The 20073-nt window shown below is 32.7% G+C and overlaps 7 protein-coding genes across 9 annotated transcripts; 3 read left to right on the top strand and 4 right to left on the bottom strand.

Annotated features, from left to right (window-relative positions):
* The first annotated feature begins 438 nt into the window (after nucleotides 1-438).
* Mlc2 (myosin regulatory light chain 2) lies at nucleotides 439-4778 on the top strand. Its single transcript, XM_085484580.1, has 5 exons — nucleotides 439-524; nucleotides 1957-2178; nucleotides 2606-2792; nucleotides 2873-2945; nucleotides 3356-4778. Exons 1-5 carry the CDS (start codon nucleotides 522-524, stop codon nucleotides 3510-3512), a joined length of 642 nt encoding a protein of 213 aa, XP_085340706.1. The 5' UTR covers nucleotides 439-521; the 3' UTR covers nucleotides 3513-4778.
* On the bottom strand, nucleotides 4324-6456 carry LOC114941800 (sodium/potassium-transporting ATPase subunit beta-1-like). Its single transcript, XM_029316933.2, has 7 exons — nucleotides 6295-6456; nucleotides 6032-6217; nucleotides 5825-5944; nucleotides 5496-5671; nucleotides 5195-5290; nucleotides 4829-4994; nucleotides 4324-4750 (listed from the first exon to the last, which is right to left on the bottom strand). Exons 1-7 carry the CDS (start codon nucleotides 6428-6430, stop codon nucleotides 4650-4652), a joined length of 981 nt encoding a protein of 326 aa, XP_029172766.2. The 5' UTR covers nucleotides 6431-6456; the 3' UTR covers nucleotides 4324-4649.
* A 75-nt stretch (nucleotides 6457-6531) lies between these two features.
* Vti1b (Vesicle transport through interaction with t-SNAREs 1b) lies at nucleotides 6532-7828 on the bottom strand. 2 transcript variants are annotated; one of them, XM_029316931.2, is made up of 2 exons: nucleotides 7619-7828; nucleotides 6532-7373 (listed from the first exon to the last, which is right to left on the bottom strand). In XM_029316931.2, exon 2 carries the CDS (start codon nucleotides 7268-7270, stop codon nucleotides 6923-6925), a length of 348 nt encoding a protein of 115 aa, XP_029172764.1. In that variant the 5' UTR covers nucleotides 7271-7373; nucleotides 7619-7828; the 3' UTR covers nucleotides 6532-6922. The 2 variants fall into 2 exon arrangements, with proteins under 2 accessions (XP_029172764.1, XP_029172763.1); XM_029316930.2 differs by having other exon boundaries at nucleotides 7650-7828.
* Nucleotides 7829-8017: 189 nt separating this feature from the next.
* On the top strand, nucleotides 8018-10172 carry Alg2 (alpha-1,3/1,6-mannosyltransferase Alg2). Its single transcript, XM_029316927.2, has 2 exons — nucleotides 8018-8453; nucleotides 8896-10172. The coding sequence occupies exons 1-2, from the start codon at nucleotides 8211-8213 to the stop codon at nucleotides 9862-9864; spliced, it is 1212 nt and encodes a 403-aa protein (XP_029172760.1). The 5' UTR covers nucleotides 8018-8210; the 3' UTR covers nucleotides 9865-10172.
* Nucleotides 10057-12736, bottom strand: Spf45 (splicing factor 45). Its single transcript, XM_029316929.2, has 5 exons — nucleotides 12579-12736; nucleotides 12195-12464; nucleotides 11657-11965; nucleotides 11113-11535; nucleotides 10057-10998 (listed from the first exon to the last, which is right to left on the bottom strand). The coding sequence occupies exons 2-5, from the start codon at nucleotides 12309-12311 to the stop codon at nucleotides 10711-10713; spliced, it is 1137 nt and encodes a 378-aa protein (XP_029172762.1). The 5' UTR covers nucleotides 12312-12464; nucleotides 12579-12736; the 3' UTR covers nucleotides 10057-10710.
* A 786-nt stretch (nucleotides 12737-13522) lies between these two features.
* Nucleotides 13523-17694, top strand: LOC114941767 (uncharacterized). Its single transcript, XM_029316876.2, has 8 exons — nucleotides 13523-13874; nucleotides 14024-14196; nucleotides 14275-14381; nucleotides 14696-15136; nucleotides 15236-15296; nucleotides 15417-15591; nucleotides 15668-15827; nucleotides 16097-17694. The coding sequence occupies exons 1-8, from the start codon at nucleotides 13584-13586 to the stop codon at nucleotides 16360-16362; spliced, it is 1674 nt and encodes a 557-aa protein (XP_029172709.2). The 5' UTR covers nucleotides 13523-13583; the 3' UTR covers nucleotides 16363-17694.
* LOC114941812 (uncharacterized) lies at nucleotides 16036-18986 on the bottom strand. 2 transcript variants are annotated; one of them, XM_029316956.2, is made up of 6 exons: nucleotides 18771-18986; nucleotides 18548-18659; nucleotides 18384-18434; nucleotides 17977-18215; nucleotides 17628-17776; nucleotides 16036-17518 (listed from the first exon to the last, which is right to left on the bottom strand). In XM_029316956.2, the coding sequence occupies exons 2-6, from the start codon at nucleotides 18653-18655 to the stop codon at nucleotides 17349-17351; spliced, it is 717 nt and encodes a 238-aa protein (XP_029172789.1). In that variant the 5' UTR covers nucleotides 18656-18659; nucleotides 18771-18986; the 3' UTR covers nucleotides 16036-17348. The 2 variants fall into 2 exon arrangements, with proteins under 2 accessions (XP_029172789.1, XP_029172788.1); XM_029316955.2 differs by having other exon boundaries at nucleotides 18548-18664; nucleotides 18771-18985.
* Nucleotides 18987-20073: the final 1087 nt, after the last annotated feature.

The raw sequence follows: 20073 nt of genomic DNA, 5'->3' as shown, positions 1-20073 counted from the left end.
TAATTAGAGAGAGAAAAAGAGTGAGATTAAAATATGAAAACAGCACAACTCTATCTCTTGGTCTGCACATTTTATATGTCGTAAAGGAGAGATGACTAATGCTCGTATTCCGAATATGTAATCTGTTTCTGGCGGAGGTTCAGGCGTCCGATTAATTCACGATCGGACAGGAAATCGGAAATCTCAGTGAGAGAAGACGTCGGTGGATTCTCGATGGAGAGACGCGGTGCATCGTCGACGTCGTCGTCGTCGTCGTCGTCATCTGAATTCTACAACTCCCCGGCAAACTGTTTTAGTCGAAACGTCGAAAGGGTCGCTATTTTGAGGCGACTCGAACTAAATATGGTCAGATAGGCGTTGTACCCGGGTACCCGGGGCACCCCTGCTCGGACAACCTCCGGCTCGTCTGGTGGGGGAGATCCACAAAAGTTACTTAGACAAGTTCAGCTCTATGATTCGGACAGTTGGTTCGTCGTAACCATCTCGTATCATCCACCTCTTAGAAATCGAGAGTAGACATTATGGTAAGTAATATGAACGTCGAGAAACCTTTCCGCGATTGTGGAATCGAGGATTCGCGCAAAAAATATATCACCGTAGTAGATCTACGGGGAAACGCGAAGAAATCGAGTCTATGTGATGCGAAATATTATATATATTATATATCGCGAGACAGGAACATTGCCAAATTGCGAATACGATGGGTGGATTTCACGAAGATGGATTACGCGAAGTGCATCGAGCTATAAGCCAAGTGTAATCATGAGTTGATGATGAGGACGTTATGTTATCAAAATATCGCAGATTTGTGATGATGAAGAGTGCTTGCGGCAGTGATTTTTGTCAGATTTTTTTTACTCTAAGCCGCAAAAAATCTCGATTGTTGTAGGTTCCATCATTTGTGCTTACTATAAATTTTAATTTAAAATCATAAAACTGTCCCTAAAACTTTAAATATTATTTTATTAACAAAATATTTTACTTTCACTGTAAATATTATTAAACAATCAATTGTTCAACACTTTTATTTTAATAAATTTGAATAGAACGTTATTAAACGAAGAATTAAGAAAATTTAAAAAAATAAAGGTATTTTAATAACATTTTACAACTTTTGTAAAGGGATTAAATTGTCTAGTTTACTCCAATTTTGAAGCTCTTTTATAATAATAAATTGGTAATAATTAGATAAAAATAAAAGTGAATATTTCTATATATGTTACAATAACATTTAATTTAATGTTAAGAAATGATAAGTAAAAATGGTTTATTTCATATGTAAAATATTTGTTTGACCGGGAAAATATACTGTCAGACTTGACGCGACATTTACTTCCATGATTATAAAGGTACAAATATATTAATTACGTAACAATGGTAATTCGAGAGGTAGTGCGGTAACTGGATGATCGCTCTATATACGTCCTGGCAGCTTTTCCGCACGACTTGGGGAACGATTCTATTTTTAGCACCAAACGGTAGCGCCTCGCAAATTTTCTCATCCGATAATTGACTTTCCGGTTTCATTTCTCTTCATCTAATTTTACTGTTTATTGCTATTTATAATAAAGCTGTTGTAAAAATGTCTGCACAAAATTTAAAAAAAAAGCAAAGGAGCGACGCTCATAATTATACATCGCAGAATATATAGAGGTTTATTATTTGTGTTATAATTGCATCTTTTTCATATTTACTTATATTTAATCTATTAATTCCTAAATATTCTGAATAAAGTCGATTAATTAATTTTCAAATTATAAAAAAAGAATCTTTTCGCAAAAAGATACTTTTTAAAAAAGATCTACAAAGATGGAATGTTCTTTTCTCACATACTTTATAAAAAATGGGATTAGTTTCTTAAAATAGGAGATATATTTTTGAATATATACAGTATATTTTTTTAACAATTGTGGAATTTAAAGGTGACAATTTTGTAAAATTCTATGCATCTTAAAGGCGGATAAGGAAAAGAAGAAGAAGACCAAGAAGAAGGAGGAGGCGGCTCCCGCACCCGAGCCTGAGCCTGCACCAGTGGAAGAGAAGGCGCCAACCCCTGCGGCAACACCAAAGGACTCCGGCTCTGCAAGAGCGAGCAGCCGCGGCAGTCGCAAGGCTAAACGCAGCGGCTCCAGCGTCTTCTCCATGTTCTCTCAGAAACAGGTGGCAGAGTTTAAGGAGGTACGAGAGAGAATCGAATATCTTATGTAGTACATGATTCCAAAATTCGCCTAAAAAATAAAATCAATTTTATCAAGGTATAGCGACTCTGCCTCGATATTTTTCTCGTCTACGCTTCTTTAAAGGACCGTAGAAAGCATACGTCATTTGCTACTTGGGGAGTTTATTAAAAATAAAATCTTGAATTGAGATTTATTAAAATTATACTTGATATCGTACCAAGGAAAAAAATTGTGCCTTATTGTGCACAAATAATCAGTATCAATGAAGATTAATCTTAGTTATTTTAATGTATACTCAAGTAGTAAACTGATGTCATTAAATGTCAAAATGACGTACACTTGCTATCTGGGTAACTTGAAGAAATGTAAAAGATTGTAAACACTGCGAGAGAATAAAAATGTTGATATGATCGCAATGTCTCCAGGCATTCGCGCTAATGGACGCAGATAAGGATGGTATCATCGGCAAGAACGATCTTCGTGCAGCCTTCGACTCTGTTGGCCGACTCGCGACCGATAAAGAGCTCGAGGAGATGCTCAACGAGGCTTCCGCGCCCATCAACTTTACTCAATTGTTGAACTTGTTCGCTGTCCGTATGGCAGGATCAGGTGGTCAGTATCAGATCCATGTCGAATATCTTGATGATCCAAACAAGTGAACAAGTGAATAATCTTTCATCCCGCTTTGTCAGGTACCGATGATGATGATGTGGTAATCAATGCCTTCAAGACGTTCGACGATAATGGCAAAATTGATGGCGAAAGGTAATATAATTATAATTATTTTTTGTAGATATTTTGCAATGTTCTTGTTAGTGCCTATGATGTTTCATTGTGAACGGTCTAAGTCTGACACAACATGCTGATATCGATAACTGAAGCGCTATACAACCTGTTAACGATTAAAGTTTTGGTATCCAAATTTTATTATACATATATTAGTTTCATGTAATTATTTCGTTTATATATATATTTAAATTTTAAATATATATTAATTACAAAACGTCTCTCTGACGAGTACCAAAAAATGCCTTGATTTGCAAATCTGAAATAGAAAATTGACTTTTAAAATCTGCATTTTAATACTCTTTAGAGTATAATATCTGATATGTATACATATATATATATATATATATAAGTAGTATAAAATATGATTTTTTAAATTTGTGTCACAGGTTAAGGCATGCCTTAATAACGTGGGGCGAGAAATTCACGCCCAAAGAGGTGGATGACGCGTTTGATCAGATGTATATCGACGACAAAGGTTTCATCGATACCGCGAGTTTAATCGCCATGTTAACCGGCACAGGCGAGGAAGAGGAAGAAGGATAAGATCTACTGGAGTTATGTCGTCGAGACGGAAACGTTCCTCGATTTATGAAGCCTCGTATTAACGTCAGATTCGCACAATTCTCCTTAAAAGGGAGCAGATATTTTATATTTGAAATCCCTTTATCTCTTTTCCTTTTTCTTTTTTGGTGTCTATAATTTATAATTTATGCAAAAGAAGTATGACGAGGACGAAACAAAATACCGAATTGTTCGGTCTAAACGGACCAAAGAGCATCTATCTCTTTCTCTTTCAGTATCTCTCTTTAAATCACTTCGTCCTGCATCCTTTTCTTTTCATCTCTCTAATTTTTCTTGCTCTCTCTCTAGCATTTATTTTCTCCTCTAACTTTTTTTGATTCTGCTTCTCTTTCTTTCTCTCTTCTAATTATCTGTCTATATCTCTCTCTTCCGATCTATCTCTCTTTGTTATTTTTTTCTATTCTTCTTTCGATCTCTTCTTTTCTTTCTCTCTTTAATCTTTCTCTCCTTGGTCTGATGAATGCTGTTAATTCTGAAGGAAACAACAAATCTGAGAAATGCAGTCAATTTTGACACATTTCTTCCGGGTAAAGCATGTCTGTCGATAAACGAAGTTTCATCATGCCATTGTTTAATCGTTCATATAATAAAAAAATATATAAATATTTTATGAAACTCTCTCTAATTTCGATCTGCTATTCTGTCGACAGAATTGGCTTGGAGAGACTCTCAGAGACAATTCGCAAGACAAAAATTTCGTGTTGATTCACTTAAATATAGAAATATACATTGTCATATAATCGCTGCTCCCCATTTTTTTTTTAAATAGCTATACCTGAGATGTTACATGTCTACATATGAAATAATATCAGAAAAAATACATTGAATGTATTATTTATGTAACACGGTATATAATAAAGGAATCATTGGTGGCGAGAGAATATTTATAATTTTGAACAAATATATAATATATGCTATACAATAAATATGCTATAGCATACAATAATATATGCTAATTGTAAAAAAAAACTTTAAACAAAGAAAATTTATTTTTTACTCTGCATAAATTAATACGCTCGTCTATATTTTTCTTCTTATTAATCGTATGCAAAAATATTTTATGTCAAGATATATTCGCGAATATATATCTTCTATATTCTAAGGCTCCCCCAGAATTATTTGAAAATCCAATGCACTGTGCGGTTCTTTGTTTATGTTGACCGCCCATAAATTGCATTCCACCGTCACCAATCTGGATGCTAACGAATAAAATGTATCGATTAAGTATATGCAATATTTATTTTTCACCTAGATATCGTAATTATACAGACTCTTACGTGTAATATTTTTAAATCGTAGCGCGACCATCGGAGCCAAATAATTCGGTTGTCCTATAAAAGGAAAATATTGCACGGGAAAGCCGGGACTCGGTAAATATTCAATTTCTCCAACATGTTCTTTATCAACGTTATTCACCCCATCACACCATAACCAGACTTGATACTGTGTTTAATTACAAGACAAATCTTTGTTAAGTATGTGTAATTATATATAATATGGCGATTTGTTTAATAGTGCGTGCAAGTCCGATATATTATTTTATTAAGCGGCGAGGCATTTATTATTGTTATATATTTATAGTTTCGCCATATATATATAAATTGAAATATAAATTCTTGCAAATTAAAATAATAGAATTAAACCTTTTTCGAAGATCGCACAGCATTCTGTAAAGCACTCGGCATATTTTCAGGCAATGGAGAGGATTTATTGTAATAAATTGGTACCCAATCGAATCTCTATAACGCGCGTAATTAATTTAATAATAATTTTATTTAAATTAAATTATTAATATAAAAAATATATAATATAAAATTATGATATAATATATAATATAAAAAATACTTTTATTTAAATTATTAATAAAAAAATATGTGTGAATATATCGAGCATAAAATATTTTTTTATAATAAAATAAATATGCGAAAAAAGATTCTCATTCACCTTATTAAACTTGATGAAAATACACGGTTGCAATGGATTCATATATCCATAAGGAGGCTTGCTACAAACACCAAGACTCTCGATATCAAAGAAACAAGGCCTCTTATCTGATCTGCTTGATACTATATCATTGCATTCTACATCTGTTTTGTAATTTTCCTGACTTTTATTGTATTCTAAAATAAGAGCGCTTTTTAAAAATCTTTTCTTTAATTTTTATACACAATCCACTTTATAATAAAAAAACTCGTAGATCAATTAAAAATTTTTTATTTATATATTTTGATGAACTATATACTATACATTTTTTTAATTCCCAGTAATAATACCTTGCAAAAAATCGCTTAAAGCCTCAACATATCTTTTTGGTCGCGCGTTTAAGTTCGAATTATTCACCCAGATAATAGGAGATGTCGCAGGCAATAAAATATTCGGTTTAAAACCAATTCCTATATAGAATAGAGTACAAATATTTCATACAAATGTATTGTTGATGAAGATTAAAAAAGAATAGAAATTTATTAGTGAAAGAATACCTGGACTACCAAAATCTAATTGACGGAAAAGCGGTAAACTGCTAAAATAAGATCTAGGTACCAAACCGGCATAAAGGAAATATGGTTTATCCAGTTTCGAGGCATAGTCAATACTGATCCACATTTGTAACACGAAGAGAGAAATTAATATGCTGAGGAAGCATACGTAGAAGCACCCCAGTAACGCTAATTTGCGGGAGAATAATTGGAATGTTATAAGCAATAATTTATAACGTTGAAAAATGTAACTTAAACAGAGATACCCCATTCTTTCCCAGTTCTGCCGAGTACTTGTTTCCTGTCTGGATTCCAAACAAATCGCACAAAATTTCGAAGCGCTCCCAAATCAGGCTCGGGTATTCTACTCCGATAATATTCCTCGTCATGCAAAATAGCCATCTCGAGAACTTTCTTTCTTTCTTTGCATAAACGCAGGTTAATAAAAAATGAAGTCTATGTCCCTGAATATATCAATAACTAAGTAACAATAAATAAAAAAGTTGCTGTTCAATATTCGCAACTCTTTAATAAAATTATATATATACATTTAATTACAATTATATATATGTACGACAATTCTATATAATATTACAATTAGTATATTTTGAAAACATTTAACAATATATAAAAGTTATGTAACAGATCATAAGTAAATCAATGGCTAAAAAGAAAAATGTATCTTACAAGCAAAAATTCTATTGTTAAAACAATGCATTTTTAAAAATGTATATACATAAACACATTTTTTATGGTTTATTCTATTAAATATCAGAAAAAAATTGTGTAAAGTGATATTGTGGCTCTTTGCACTAAATTGATAATGTACATTATATGTATATACTGTTGCACCTTAACTTTATCAAGCTTGCCAATAAAGCACGAGCACATAATTCATTTATGAAAAAATTTTAAATACACTATTATACCAAGAATAACCAGTTCTAATAATATGATCAGAACGAGGACAATTTTGTTTGTCAAAACCTTGACTCGCATAACAAGCAGAATTTTCCGCGCTTTGTTCAACTCCTCGTCCGTCTGCGACAATCTGTGCTTTGCTCGCAGAAGACGATCTCTCTGCTCACCCAGCTCGGATACCACTTCTGTCCCAATTTGCTCATTCTCCGCTGCAATGGCCTGTGATCTTGCGACTGACTGTGACGATCGTGCCAACGCTGCGTTGCCATCCAGCAAAACTCGTCGATGCTCAGCCTCCCAATCCACGGTTCCAAAATTCATCCTTGTTATATTATTCAATCAACATGCGATGAAAGCGAAGAATATCAGGGGTAAATTTAATCAAAGATCGTTTATAATGGTAAACGTTACATGTCCTTGCTGCCTAAAATCAAAGGTTACACGGTAAATTTAATAAATATATTTTTGTAATTTAATAATAGAAAAAAAAAATTGAATAAATGTCTTAATGAATTCAGTGTGTGTAATCAATTCGCCAGTAAAAATTAAAAACCAAAGAGTATGTATATGTTGATTTTAATAAAGAATTTATTGTCCAGTATTGGTTTTGTTTTTTAGTATTATATACATACTTTTTGGTTAATAATAGGAATTAATGAAAGAAATAACCTGTTTTTTAAAAATGGCTACTCTTGTTTACCTCTGATCAATTATCCATGATATCTCTGAGTTAACGATAATAAAAATTATGTGGTCAGAAATTCTTTGTCATCAAGCTTCCTCGTATAACAACATAACTAACCACTATCAGCAGATAATTCGAGAGAGAAAGGACAAGCAATGACAGGTAAACACAATGCACCACAGATCACGCATAATAACAAGATGACATATTCATAGAGAAAATGCGCTTAGAGATTTTCTACGTCAAACTCGATCGACCAATTAGGAAAAAATTGGACAATTACATACGTAACCAATCAGGACGCAAGATTAATATTTTAGGGACAAAAATGTCGCCAGAATCCACGGTTTCTATTGGATAACGGATTGCATACGTTGAACATACAAATGTGCCAGAACGTGAAAAATGCAATAGATGTTCCTGAACAGTTGGAAATCCTACGTGCGGCAATAAAAATCTGTCGGCGGTGACCGGTAAAATGTGAATACAGTTATTTGCTGCGCGATAATTTTCTACTTTCCGATAAATGTACTGTGACGACGGCCGTTCAACGGATTCCACCGTTCGCGGAGCACGATGACGCGCATTACGTTTCTGCATCCTGACCTCGGTATCGGCGGCGCCGAGAGGCTCGTCGTCGACGCCGCCCTGGCATTGAAGAAGAGCGGTCATGAGGTGAATTTCGTCACGACTCACCACGATCCGGATCATTGTTTCTCCGAGACCAGAGACGGCACGATTCCCGTCACCGTCGTGGGCAACTGGCTACCTAGACACATCCTGGGCAGATTCTACGCTGCCTGTGCCTACATACGCATGGTGAATAACAAATATAAATGATTAAAGTTGATAAAAGGATAACACAGGACCACAAAATAACATTTTTTTTGTTTCTGAAACCAAAATTAATATTCTGTAGAAAAAATTCGGTCTCACAAGTCTGCAAAAGTAATATAAAATTGTACTGAACAAAATAGAGTAAAATAAATTACTAAAATCTATAAGAAACATCTATCCTAATTCCAATTGTAAAAAAATTTTTTTTAATTCTAAAAGACTGGACATAATGGAGTAAAGCGGGTTACAGATTCGGATTCAGCGACCTAAAATCTATAAGAAGTACTTACTCTGGTTTTAGAAACAATAAAAAAAATTTTATTTTGTGGACCTGTAAAATTAGAAAAAAATCTAAAAAAAATGTATTTATGTTCAATAGCTCTATTAGGAAAAACGAAACTATGATATATCTATTTTTTTGTAGATATATGCAGCTAGCTACATAATATTTTGCGATCGACGACCGGAAGTTGTCTTTTGCGACTTGGTGTCCGTCTGCATTCCCATTCTTTGGTTGCGCATTCCATATATAGTGTTCTACTGTCATCATCCGGACCAGCTGCTTTCGCAGCCTGGTGGCTATAGCAAACAGCTGTATCGCATGCCACTGAATTATCTGGAAGAGATTACCACTGGCATGGCACATAAAGTATTTGTAAATAGCATTTATACAGGTAAAGTGTTTCGAAGCACATTCAAGAGATTGCACATTGAACCTGAAGTTTTGTATCCTTCCATTAATACGGATTTCTTTGACAAGACAAGAATAGTATCCATAGAGAGGGTACTCGATAAGAAATTACCAAATGATAGTATTGTACTATTGTCGATCAATAGGTACGAACGTAAAAAAATGTTGTCACTCGCGATAGAGGCTCTCGCGGAACTGGGGAAACTATTAACGAAAGAAATATACAGAAAAGTATATTTGATTATGGCTGGTGGATATGATAAGAGAGTCGAGGAGAATGTGGAGTATCATTTGGAATTGATAGGACTCGCGGACGAGTTACATGTAACGGATAAAGTGATATTTTTACGTTCACCTTCTGATATTGACAAAGTCTCAATACTTAAACATTGTAAAATTGTAATATACACACCACCGAATGAGCACTTTGGGATAGTTCCCTTAGAAGCGATGTACGTAGGCAAGCCGGTGATTGCTCACAAATCTGGCGGTCCAATGGAATCGATAGTTTCTGGAGAAACTGGTTTTCTGGTTGACTTATCGGCCGAGGCCTTTGCTTCAAAAATAGCCTTCCTCATTAAAAATTCAGATCATATTGAGGAGTTCGGTACAGCTGGAAAAGACAGATTTTTGAAAACATTCAGTTTTGCTGCATTTAGTGCTCAATTGAATAAAGCGATAGATGACTTGATTAAGACATAATATAATGTTTTTTTTATTCAGAGGAATAATAAAGTGATTCTTCTCAATTTTTTTGCACGATAGCAAATATATTTGAACTGATCAATATTTAAAAATATTGAAATACTATGAAGCAAAAGCATTTTTCATGACAATTTATGTCATGTTCTATATTAATCAAATGTTTGATTAAAAACTATATTTTCTACTGAATTATAGCTTAAGTTTGTTTAATTTTATCCTATATGGGAATATACAATTTGTTATGGTTTGTATGTATAAATTATTATATAAATTATTACAAAAAATATATATACAGTGTTCACAAATATGTTGTTTGTAATATTTGGCTTTGTTAAATATTTATGATCAATTTTATTTTTGTTTAGTGTTTTAATATTACACTTCTGGTTTTTGTTCTTATCTTCAGATTCCAATGTCCTTTATCTATTGTAGAGTAAAACATTGACTAAGACATCTTTCTGAAAATTATTTTCGATAAATTATATTTTTAACAAGTTATACCTAATCAGTTTTTTATTGGAGCACTTTTTAAAGATGCAGTATTTTAGACTCCATAAAAAGATTGAATATTTATTTAAATTTTACATATATCATTAAAAGAGATCGTTAAACTAGAATATATCTAAAATCAAATGCGATATCTCAAAAGTAAGTATTAGATATAATAGAAAAATTTATTTTTTACAATTGTGTCATAAAGAAATAGTTATAGATTCATTAAGCATAAGATGTAAATAACCTTATATGCAATAGAAATATAAAATATTTATACAATTTGCAAAAAAATAAGCATATTTTATAAACTAGTATTTAAAATTTTTATACATCTACTCAACTCTCTCTTTAGTCCATTAATTGTAAATTATCGAGTTTTTCACTTGAATAAAATCCTGCTTTAACTTGTCTACCACCAAAGAAACGTCCATTTAAATCGACTACGGCTTTGATGGCGCTTTCTATCCTCTTGAATTCGACGAAAATTCGCACTGCTTCTTCTGGAGCCGCTTCAATCACTTCATGAATAATTACCCGCGCAACATCGCCGTATTTAGTATTACATTCGTCTTTCACCTCTGGTTCGAGATCATCATCCACTTCTCCAGGGCCAACCATGTTGCGCAAAAGTACAACCTATATTAACATTATATAATTTGAGTTTAACAATTAATTAGCAACATGTATATATGACAGGTAATGTTATTATAAAAATTTATTTCATTATAATAAGATTGTGTTATAAATTACCTTGCTGGGACATTTCATTATCTCGGTAATGCTGGGTTCTTCTGCAGGTGGTTGCTGGCACGCTACCTGACTCTGTGGTGGAGAAATAGGTGGTGGTGGTGGCATCAGCTGTTCTCTTTCACTGACTATTCTACCACCACGTTTACTCGTCTTCTCTACTTGCAACGCCACCGACATGCCCTGCTCCTTCTTTCCAAGACCTTGTCCCTCCTTGAAACCATACTTGGCCATTATCTTTGCAGCCACGGATGATGTCGCATAGCCTAAATTAGGCGTTTGTCGTGGTGGTGGTGGTGGCAATTCTGAAGATTCTTGTAAAGATGGTGGCGGTGCTATGGCAGCACCTCCAGTCACCCCTCTAGAAGACGGCGTTCTCTCTTCGTCTCTTTCAGGAGGTATCATTGTGCTGTTACCGGCAGGAGTCTGTGACCAGAAAAATATTTTAATATTATTACTTTTATTATATTCGTACATTAAAATATATATAATTTTTTCATATACATTTTTCAGTCCAAAATACTTGAAGACTTATTGCATTTATTACCTGAGTATCCTCGAAACGAGTACTATCCCTTCTACGTTTGCGCATCTCTGTCTCATGCTCTCTGTCTCTGATATCACGTAATTCTTTCACAACTTTCTCATATTCATTGGGCCACATAGGATCATACTCGTTCACCACATTCCAGTCAAATTCATCTCCAATTCCTATACTGCTCACACTACCGGTGGATAATGGATTACTGTGGGTGCTTTCATGTTCCTCTCTGTCTGCATCACGATTAGTCTTAGATTTCAAGTCTATCACTGGTGCTAGTACCGCAGTAGCCTTCCTGTATTGCTCACGCTTTGGCTGCAAACCCATAAAGGAAGATAATTAAAAACTTGTTAATCGATACAATTTAAATCAAAGTTGAATCTTTTAAGAAACAGAGATTGTGTTTCTCAATTAAATAATTTTTGATAGAGAAGATTGACTGTGAAAGCCCATCGCGGATGTATGTGCAAATTTCTCAATTAAATAATTATTACAAATAATAAACTTATTGCTTGATGTACATTTGTATTTATAATGAATTCACCTGGGTTGTAGCAGCTTTTTTTAATTGCAATTGCGACTGCAGCAATTTAATACCGGAGGACCAACCAGCGACCTTTTCTGTGGTCCGATGCTTGTCAAAATCGTCGTACAAAGACATAATGAACTTTATTTCAACATTACCGTGATTTAATCGACAATCCAACCTCAATCTTTAAAAGCCTTTTTACTATTGCATATTACACGCATGTTGATATCAGGATTGGTTGGCATCAGATTTTTCGCGCATGCGCGACAGTATTAATTGATGTATCTAAAAAATAATAAAATCTAATAAAAATAAAAATAAAATATTGTAAAATCAGTTCCTCATTTTAATTTTAGGCTACCATTACAAATATAATTTTCTTGTCTATTTTTAACTTACCTATTACTTTTTTATAAAAAATTGTAAAATTATACGATATATATTTACGCATAATTTGTGCATGTCTTACTTTTTACGTAAAATTCATTGTAATCAATAATAAATGACAAATATACAACTTTGAAAAAATGTTGTTTCTTCTTGAACTTCTTGAAGTAAGCGCTCGATTGATCAATGGATAAAAAAAAATATGTCTGTCAAAGAAATTTCCCGATTGGCCACCGAATAGAGAATTTCTATTACCTCTACCTACCGAAGGAATTCTACAAATTTTCTATTCGATGGCCAATCGGTATGTCCGGATAAAAACATTTTGCACGAATGTGATCTTATTTTCAAAATCGAAAAAATTAAATTAGAGTGCGTGCCTATATACTTGTTGGAAAAAAGATGAATTTGACCGCGTCGTCGAAAGACGAAACGCTGGCGAAATATAAAATTATCGATCGCTTGACGCGGATTTGCGCATCTCGGACACCGAATGTGGCTGTGTTCGAAAACGATCCCCGAGTACGTTCTTTTTCCTTCTACAGGGTGTCCGGTAACTAACGGACCAATGATGAAGGGCGGATTCTCTGGCCAATTTGGAGACGATTTTTTCTTAGCAAAAATGTTGAGAAGTCAATCATTTTCGAGTTATAAGCGATTTAAAAAAATGGGTTTTTTGAAAACTAAACGTTTTGGAGTTAAAAGTCTAACATAATTACATTCTTCAGTTAATTTCAGGTAGAGTTTACTATAATAAAATTTTAATTTGAGACTTAGTTATAAAGATACATAATGACAAATATTGAAAAGTTGTAAAAAATGATGACCTTTTTCGAAATTTTCGCTGAGGAAAAATCGTTCCCAAATTGATCAAAGAATCCATTTGTGATCGTTGGTCCGTTAGTTACCGGACACCCTGTATATGTATCACTGACGTAGAAGTAATCCAGAAAGAGAGAGAATGCACACGTGGGACGTTTCCGAACGCAGCTTGTGTGATGTGTGAAGGGTGAAACGATGTTTTGCGAAACGCGGCGGATCGTCCTTTTAATTGTCGTCGCGATTTTTCACCTGGCTCGCGGCGAAGACGAGACGATCAGAGCGAATGAGAAGAGACACGGCAGCGCGAATAATTATCAGATGTGCATCGACAGCTTCGACTTTCATAGAGACAAAATTATCAAGACTCAAGACTCCCGTGACATGGGTGCTAAATACTTGAGCGTGTTGGACGTGGATTCTAGATTGGATTGTTTGAAGTATTGTTGCGAAACCGAGCGATGCGACGTCTTCATCTTCGAAGAAAAGGTATTGAAGCAAGATTTATTTCATTAAATGTAATATGATATAGAGCGCACAAACAGAAATACACTTGTACACACATATAAACACACACATATATATATATATATATATAAAATAAAGAATATATAATTAATATTTTAATACGTTTGTAGAAACCAGGCAGTTGCTATCTTTTTCAATGTGGACCACTGCATGATTTCAAGTGCAAATTTACAAGGCACGCTAATTATACCAGTGCAGTACGTACTAGTTATCCTATACAGAATGTACAAGTAGAAGAAGAGGTCAGGATATCTCAACAGGAGCACGAATTAAAATCACTTAGGTATTTGTCTACTTTCTGAATTTATTTTTCTTTTTAATTTCACAGTTAACTGATTAACAAAATTTCCTTGCATCTTAGGAAAAATAATGAGATTACATCGGATTATGGATTTACAGAGACACCCAAATCTATAGTCACTCAAATACCAAAAGTAATATTAACTACACCTGCATTGATTAAGCCAGGTATTTGTTTCAAATATTAAGAATCTCTGAGTTATACAGGGTGTCTGACATAAGATATTACACTGAAAATATACAAGTAGATCTTGTTGTTTGGAGATGGTTTTTCTTCAGCAAAAATATTGAGGAATCAATAATTTTTATGTTATAAGCGATTGAAAACAAAGGGTTTTTCGCAGACTAAGTTTTGTGGAAATAAGATATTAACGAGATCTACTTGTATATTGTCGGTGTGACACTTTACGTCAGACACCCTGTATATTATTGAAAAAAAATGTATAATGTATATTAATATATAAATCTCTGTGATGTTCTAGCTTGCACCAGAAATCAATACGAGTGTCGTTCATCCGGAGACTGCATAGCTATATACAACGTTTGCGATGGCATTCCGCAGTGTACTGACGGTTCTGACGAAGCGGCCGATCTCGTGTGTCCCACGGAAAAACCAACCGTTCCTCCAGTTATACAAGTGCCACAGCCACCCGCTGATATTCTTCAATATCAGCAAATGATCGAGCAGCGTAAACCTCTGCCTCCGTTCTACCCTGCTGTGCATGATTCCAATGTTAAACCTTGGGATATAAATTTAGTTCATCAAATGTCGCAGCCGCAAAATATTCTGTATCCCGGTCAGCCGGTGGAATTACCGCAAATGCGTAAGAATTATGGTTCACCGGGATACCAGTGGGATTATCAGCCTTTATACGAACAAAATAAGGATCCCTATCCTCATGTAAATTTAAATCCCTATGAACGTACGTAAAAAATATTTTATTTTATATTTATATTATTTATATAATATCTTTATTATTATAAAACTCTTACAAATGCATGTTGCAAATGTATGTTTTCAGAACAGCCACATATATTTAATCATAAAGGTTCAAGCGTTATAGGAAATAATGAAGCCGAAAGGTAATTCGAAATATTAAAATCTTTGGTTTAACTATTGTATTGTAAAATATGTAAATATTATAAAATATGTAAAATTATATAGATTATAATTTTCTATTAACTTTTAAATTTTATATTTAGAGAGCTATATATGGATTCTAAACATCCATATGCTTCACATTTTCCATCACCGAATAAGGTAGCTTGGCAAGAAAATCCACAATTATTATCATCTATTGCACCAAATTCTCAACATAAGCAAGCTGTAGAAGATGTAGAAGATTCTGCTAAGATTACAACAACGCCTGTCTGTGATGTAAGCACATTTTTTTAGTAACTTAATTATAAAATTTTAAAAATATCTTTGAATAATAATGATTCTGTCATTATAGACCTCAGAGGAACATAGAAATGAGTTGATGCAGAATAAAGAATTTTTAAAGAAAGAAGAAAAAACCGACACGCATATAAAGGTGAACAAACAAGTTACTGAAAAACCAACTTTATTAGCAAGTGACATTACCAAACATAATCATGCAAAGGAATCAAAAGGTAAACAAAATTAAAAGGCTCCAATATATTAAAAAAATTAAAATAGAAAGTTTTTTTTTTTGTTAATTGGATTGCTGAAAAAAGGTTCATTATAAAAAAATATAGAAGATATAATATTTAACTTATAACTAAAAATCTTTATAATTGCGCTCATTTCTTATCTATTTTGATTTAAATTTTTTTAAAAAAGTAAAGATACATTAAACAATTCGCACTAGAAATATAATATGTATTTAGTTCTTATTGTGATACAGTTTATATTATTGCAGATCATAAAAGTGTAATTGTAATCGAAGATCATCATGTGAGAGGGCACGAGAGAACCGACATTATTGCGGAACATCTTCAAATAATCGAGAACGACGTTTTAAGGCCCAAAGGGGCAGTGGTGTCATTGTCACTAGGACTCATAGCAACTGCGATTACGGCTGCTTTGATTGTTTGCCGGTTGCGAGTGGTGAAACGACGTGGTAGATGTGGGCATGGACCTTATGCACATGACGCCGATTATTTGGTTAATGGAATGTATTTATAAACGGGATATACGCGCGAGAAGAATCATTCTTAAATCTAGTCACAATCTAGTCGCTTAAATATATCTACCATATTTTCGTACCATATTGTAAGTATTGTCCTACGAGAGACAAAATCTCTAAACAATTATAACATTCCCTTATAAACAAAATTTTGTTACAACATACTTCTAAAAACAATAATTGATAAAATTATGGATTAATTGATTTTTTTCTGTATATATGTATTTATCAAATATTTTATTATTTAAATAACTTTTACAACAAAAATTAGAAGAAAATCTTGAAACGCAATACAATAGAATTAAAAGTCTAATTGTTGCATATTATTACATAAATATATGTATATACAATTTTATTGCATATACAACTTTTAGCCTTGTCAGTATTACTTATTGTTAGAGATATTTACTAAGAAATGAGATACATTCATGATTTTAATATAAACATGAATTAAATGAACTTATGCTAATAATTTATATGTAATTTATTGTAACAAGTTAAACAACAATAAAAATTAATTAATGATCATTTTATTTATTAACAAAGTACTAGATTTTCTATAAAATATTCTTTAAAAATAGTTTCCTGCTTTATCAAAAATCCAGTTTAATAACATTAGAACATTACAACCATCTTAAAGAGTAATAAATGCGCAATAGACACTTTTATTTTTTATAAAATTAATCTCAAAATATGAAGAATTAAAGAGAGTTTCATTTCTAAGTTTTTAATTATATGATATTTTTGTATTATATAATATCGACAATATACAGAAAGCTACGCTTTTCTTTTCTCTTATATATTGATTAGATCAATGAAAAATACTCACATAAATAATCTTGGCTTAAAACAGTACCATGTCAATATTGTATCGTAGAAAAAATCATAATGAAATCCATAATGAAAATAATGATTTCCTCCTTAGATAACATTTATGAACTTTGTTCCAAATTAAATTTTATGCCAAGTTATGAAAGTTTCACCATTATGGACGCGCACTAGCTGCGGCATTCTGTTGGGCCTGTATAAACTCAGGATAATCGATGTAGCCGTCATTGTTGGAATCATCCATGCTAAGTATTGGATCTATCAATTGTATTAATTCCTCATCCTTAAATAACTTGTCACCTTGTGTATCTTCCGCATTACCTTGTTCTATAATAAAAAATATATATATATATAAATTTATTGTTTGTTTTATTAATTCAAATTACATTAGAGAAAATGTAATAAGAAGAGGAAAGATAGACTAAATGCTGCATACCATGCCAATGTATAAGAGATTTGATGAGCTCGCAACCGTCTAATTTATTGTTATTATCTGCATCATGCATTTTGAAATAGTGAAACTGCAACTCCTGATCTGTCATCTTGCTGGTATCTATTGGAACGTCAGCATGCTCTGCAATATGTCTAGTAGGAAGAAAGAAAGAAAATTCTCATAACATGTCTCAACAATTAAAATGTGTATTCAAAAAATATAGAAGCATATAAAATTCTTAAATGCTGGAGTTTATTAAACTACATTTTAAAGTTAATTAACATTCCATGTATATTTTAGTAAATATAAGAAAAAAATTCTTTTTATGTGAATTTCTCTACTCAATACTTACTCTTTTTCATGGGCTATATTAGCAGCATTAAGTATTTGAGGTTGTCCATGAGGTTGACCATGTGCATGTCCATGCCCTTGTTGAACATGAGGTTGCTGTTGAACTGGTACCTGTTGCATCGGTACTTGCTGAACAGGGACCTGATGTTGAACCGGGGCCTGATGTTGTACCGGGGCCTGATGTTGCACCGGCATTTGCTGAACAGGGGGGACTTGTTGTTGCATCGGTACTTGTTGATACTTGAGCAAATTTTTGATAAATTGGATTATTGAAATTGAAATTGAAAGACAACATAAGTTAAACAAAAACTACTATAATAGAAAAAAAATAACGGTTGATACAGAAATAAATTTGTAATACAAGTATTGTGGACGATATATAATTGAGTTATAACTAAAAAAATTTACTTGTTGCTGTTGTGGAATGTGTTGCGCATGTTGTTGTGGTATTTGAACGGGCTAAAACAGATAAAGTAGAGTCTCGTCAAAATATTTTGAATCAACTTTAATATCGTCAAGTGTCATTTCATCGAACCATATGTTTGTCAAACAACATTTAAAATATGGCCTACTTGCTGATAATGCTGAGGTGGGACACCCGGCGCGACTCTTTGCGCCTGAGCATGAATGTATTTACATCCGAACGATCCGATTATCAATGCGCACAGCGTCCAATGCATTTTGCTACACTTCGGAACGAAAAAGAAAACAAAATGTATATTACAACCGTAAATGCTCATCCATATTTGGGATTATTTCACTCGTTCAATGGATTTACGTGATCTTATCGAGTACCTTATTTACGCTAGGGGATATTTAGATAACTTGTCATCTGCGTAGACGTCTCATTCATCAATTGTTATTGGATTTCGAGTAACGAGTGACGGACCGTTCACTCAGGTTAGGTGATAACGCAAGAATGCCAAGAACGCGAACGTGTACTTGAATGCGACTGACGTGGACGTGAACAGGACAGGTGGACCGCGCGATTTCACTCCATTGAACTGTTAATAATAAAGATCGCGAGCCTTATGGAAGAGAATCACATCTGTGTTTGACAGTTCGGTGCGTCAGCCAATCGGCTTTTCGTTTTTATGTGCAAGCTTTAAATCGATTATTTATCGATTATCGACTATCGAATCGAATAATTAAAATTTTAAATGTTCGAACCTTAGCTTACGACATTTTTATCTTTAAACAGTTAATTTTTTAGAAAATTAACTCTGCTTTTAAACGTCATTTATTACGGGAATCTGTATAAAAGCCGTATAGATTATAGAAACAAACTTAAAATTACTTAGAGAATTATATATATAATAAACTGATATAAAATGAATTAATCATATCAAGTAAATAATGTCGATATATGAATAAATAAAATAAAAATTCATCATTATAATTAAAGATAAAGTTAGGATTGATATAATTATCAATCAATATTCTTGCATACATTAATTGTGCATTACATTGTTTTTTATTAGAATACTTAATATATATATAAATGATAGTATTAATAATTTAACTATAATTATGGAATATTATTTTTAATTTAATATTCTCAATATATTTATTTATTACAAATTATTTTATTTATTCTATTGTGACAGATATGACAGAGTAGTAAATGCAAGTGTAATGCTATCGAATTATAATCTACAATATGATACATATGATGCAATGAAAAAGGTTAAATAAAATTAGGCATTGCTTATATATATTTTATCGTATCGATTAACAAGTATTGGCAGTATATAGCATGAGTTTATCTCATTATTATCTATTATAGTTATATTGTTGTAACAATTAACGTACATTATATTATGATCGGCATATCGAACGAGAGCATCAGTTAAAAGATTAAATTTTACTTAATTTAATTAAGTAGAATTTAATTTTAATTTTATATTATCATATAAAATACTTTTTTTTTCAAAGCTTAAAAAAACATAGATATATAATATAAATTCTTAATTACAATCCTTTTTATATTCTTGGAATCGAGAGAAATATCTGTGTTCATATTCGCAGCTTATAAATAAATTTGTTGTGCGTTAAGATAAAGATGAGAGAGAAAGAGAAAAAGAGATAACTGTAGAAT

This window comes from Nylanderia fulva, unplaced genomic scaffold (assembly GCF_048542155.1).
Source record: "Nylanderia fulva isolate GAGA-0341 unplaced genomic scaffold, ASM4854215v1 Scaffold3, whole genome shotgun sequence".
NCBI classification, from domain to species: domain Eukaryota; kingdom Metazoa; phylum Arthropoda; class Insecta; order Hymenoptera; family Formicidae; genus Nylanderia; species Nylanderia fulva.
This window is presented reverse-complemented; position numbering and strand designations above follow the sequence as displayed.

What these genes read in the sequence shown, in the direction of transcription:
- LOC114941800 (XM_029316933.2), bottom strand. Translation starts at nt 6,430, where the DNA reads ATGGCTATTTTGCATGACGAGGAATATTATCGGAGTAGAATACCCGAG. An exon ending in CAGAACTGGGAAAGAATGGG is followed by an intron (nt 6,218 to 6,294) that starts GTATCTCTGTTT and finishes CCCGCAAATTAG; the next exon opens with CGTTACTGGGGTGCTTCTAC. An exon ending in CTGTGCGATCTTCGAAAAAG is followed by an intron (nt 4,995 to 5,194) that starts GTTTAATTCTAT and finishes AATTAAACACAG; the next exon opens with TATCAAGTCTGGTTATGGTG.
- LOC114941767 (XM_029316876.2), top strand. Translation starts at nt 13,584, where the DNA reads ATGTTTTGCGAAACGCGGCGGATCGTCCTTTTAATTGTCGTCGCGATT. An exon ending in CACGAATTAAAATCACTTAG is followed by an intron (nt 14,197 to 14,274) that starts GTATTTGTCTAC and finishes CTTGCATCTTAG; the next exon opens with GAAAAATAATGAGATTACAT. An exon ending in TCATGCAAAGGAATCAAAAG is followed by an intron (nt 15,828 to 16,096) that starts GTAAACAAAATT and finishes ATATTATTGCAG; the next exon opens with ATCATAAAAGTGTAATTGTA.
- LOC114941812 (XM_029316956.2), bottom strand. Translation starts at nt 18,655, where the DNA reads ATGCATTGGACGCTGTGCGCATTGATAATCGGATCGTTCGGATGTAAA. An exon ending in AATATAGCCCATGAAAAAGA is followed by an intron (nt 17,777 to 17,976) that starts GTAAGTATTGAG and finishes TCTTCCTACTAG; the next exon opens with ACATATTGCAGAGCATGCTG. An exon ending in ATCTCTTATACATTGGCATG is followed by an intron (nt 17,519 to 17,627) that starts GTATGCAGCATT and finishes TTTTTATTATAG; the next exon opens with AACAAGGTAATGCGGAAGAT.
- Mlc2 (XM_085484580.1), top strand. An exon ending in CCGTATGGCAGGATCAGGTG is followed by an intron (nt 2,793 to 2,872) that starts GTCAGTATCAGA and finishes CCGCTTTGTCAG; the next exon opens with GTACCGATGATGATGATGTG. An exon ending in GGCAAAATTGATGGCGAAAG is followed by an intron (nt 2,946 to 3,355) that starts GTAATATAATTA and finishes TTTGTGTCACAG; the next exon opens with GTTAAGGCATGCCTTAATAA.
- Spf45 (XM_029316929.2), bottom strand. Translation starts at nt 12,311, where the DNA reads ATGTCTTTGTACGACGATTTTGACAAGCATCGGACCACAGAAAAGGTC. An exon ending in AAAAAGCTGCTACAACCCAG is followed by an intron (nt 11,966 to 12,194) that starts GTGAATTCATTA and finishes ATGGGTTTGCAG; the next exon opens with CCAAAGCGTGAGCAATACAG. An exon ending in TAATGAAATGTCCCAGCAAG is followed by an intron (nt 10,999 to 11,112) that starts GTAATTTATAAC and finishes ATGTTAATATAG; the next exon opens with GTTGTACTTTTGCGCAACAT.
- Vti1b (XM_029316931.2), bottom strand. Translation starts at nt 7,270, where the DNA reads ATGAATTTTGGAACCGTGGATTGGGAGGCTGAGCATCGACGAGTTTTG.
- Alg2 (XM_029316927.2), top strand. Translation starts at nt 8,211, where the DNA reads ATGACGCGCATTACGTTTCTGCATCCTGACCTCGGTATCGGCGGCGCC. An exon ending in CCTGTGCCTACATACGCATG is followed by an intron (nt 8,454 to 8,895) that starts GTGAATAACAAA and finishes ATTTTTTTGTAG; the next exon opens with ATATATGCAGCTAGCTACAT.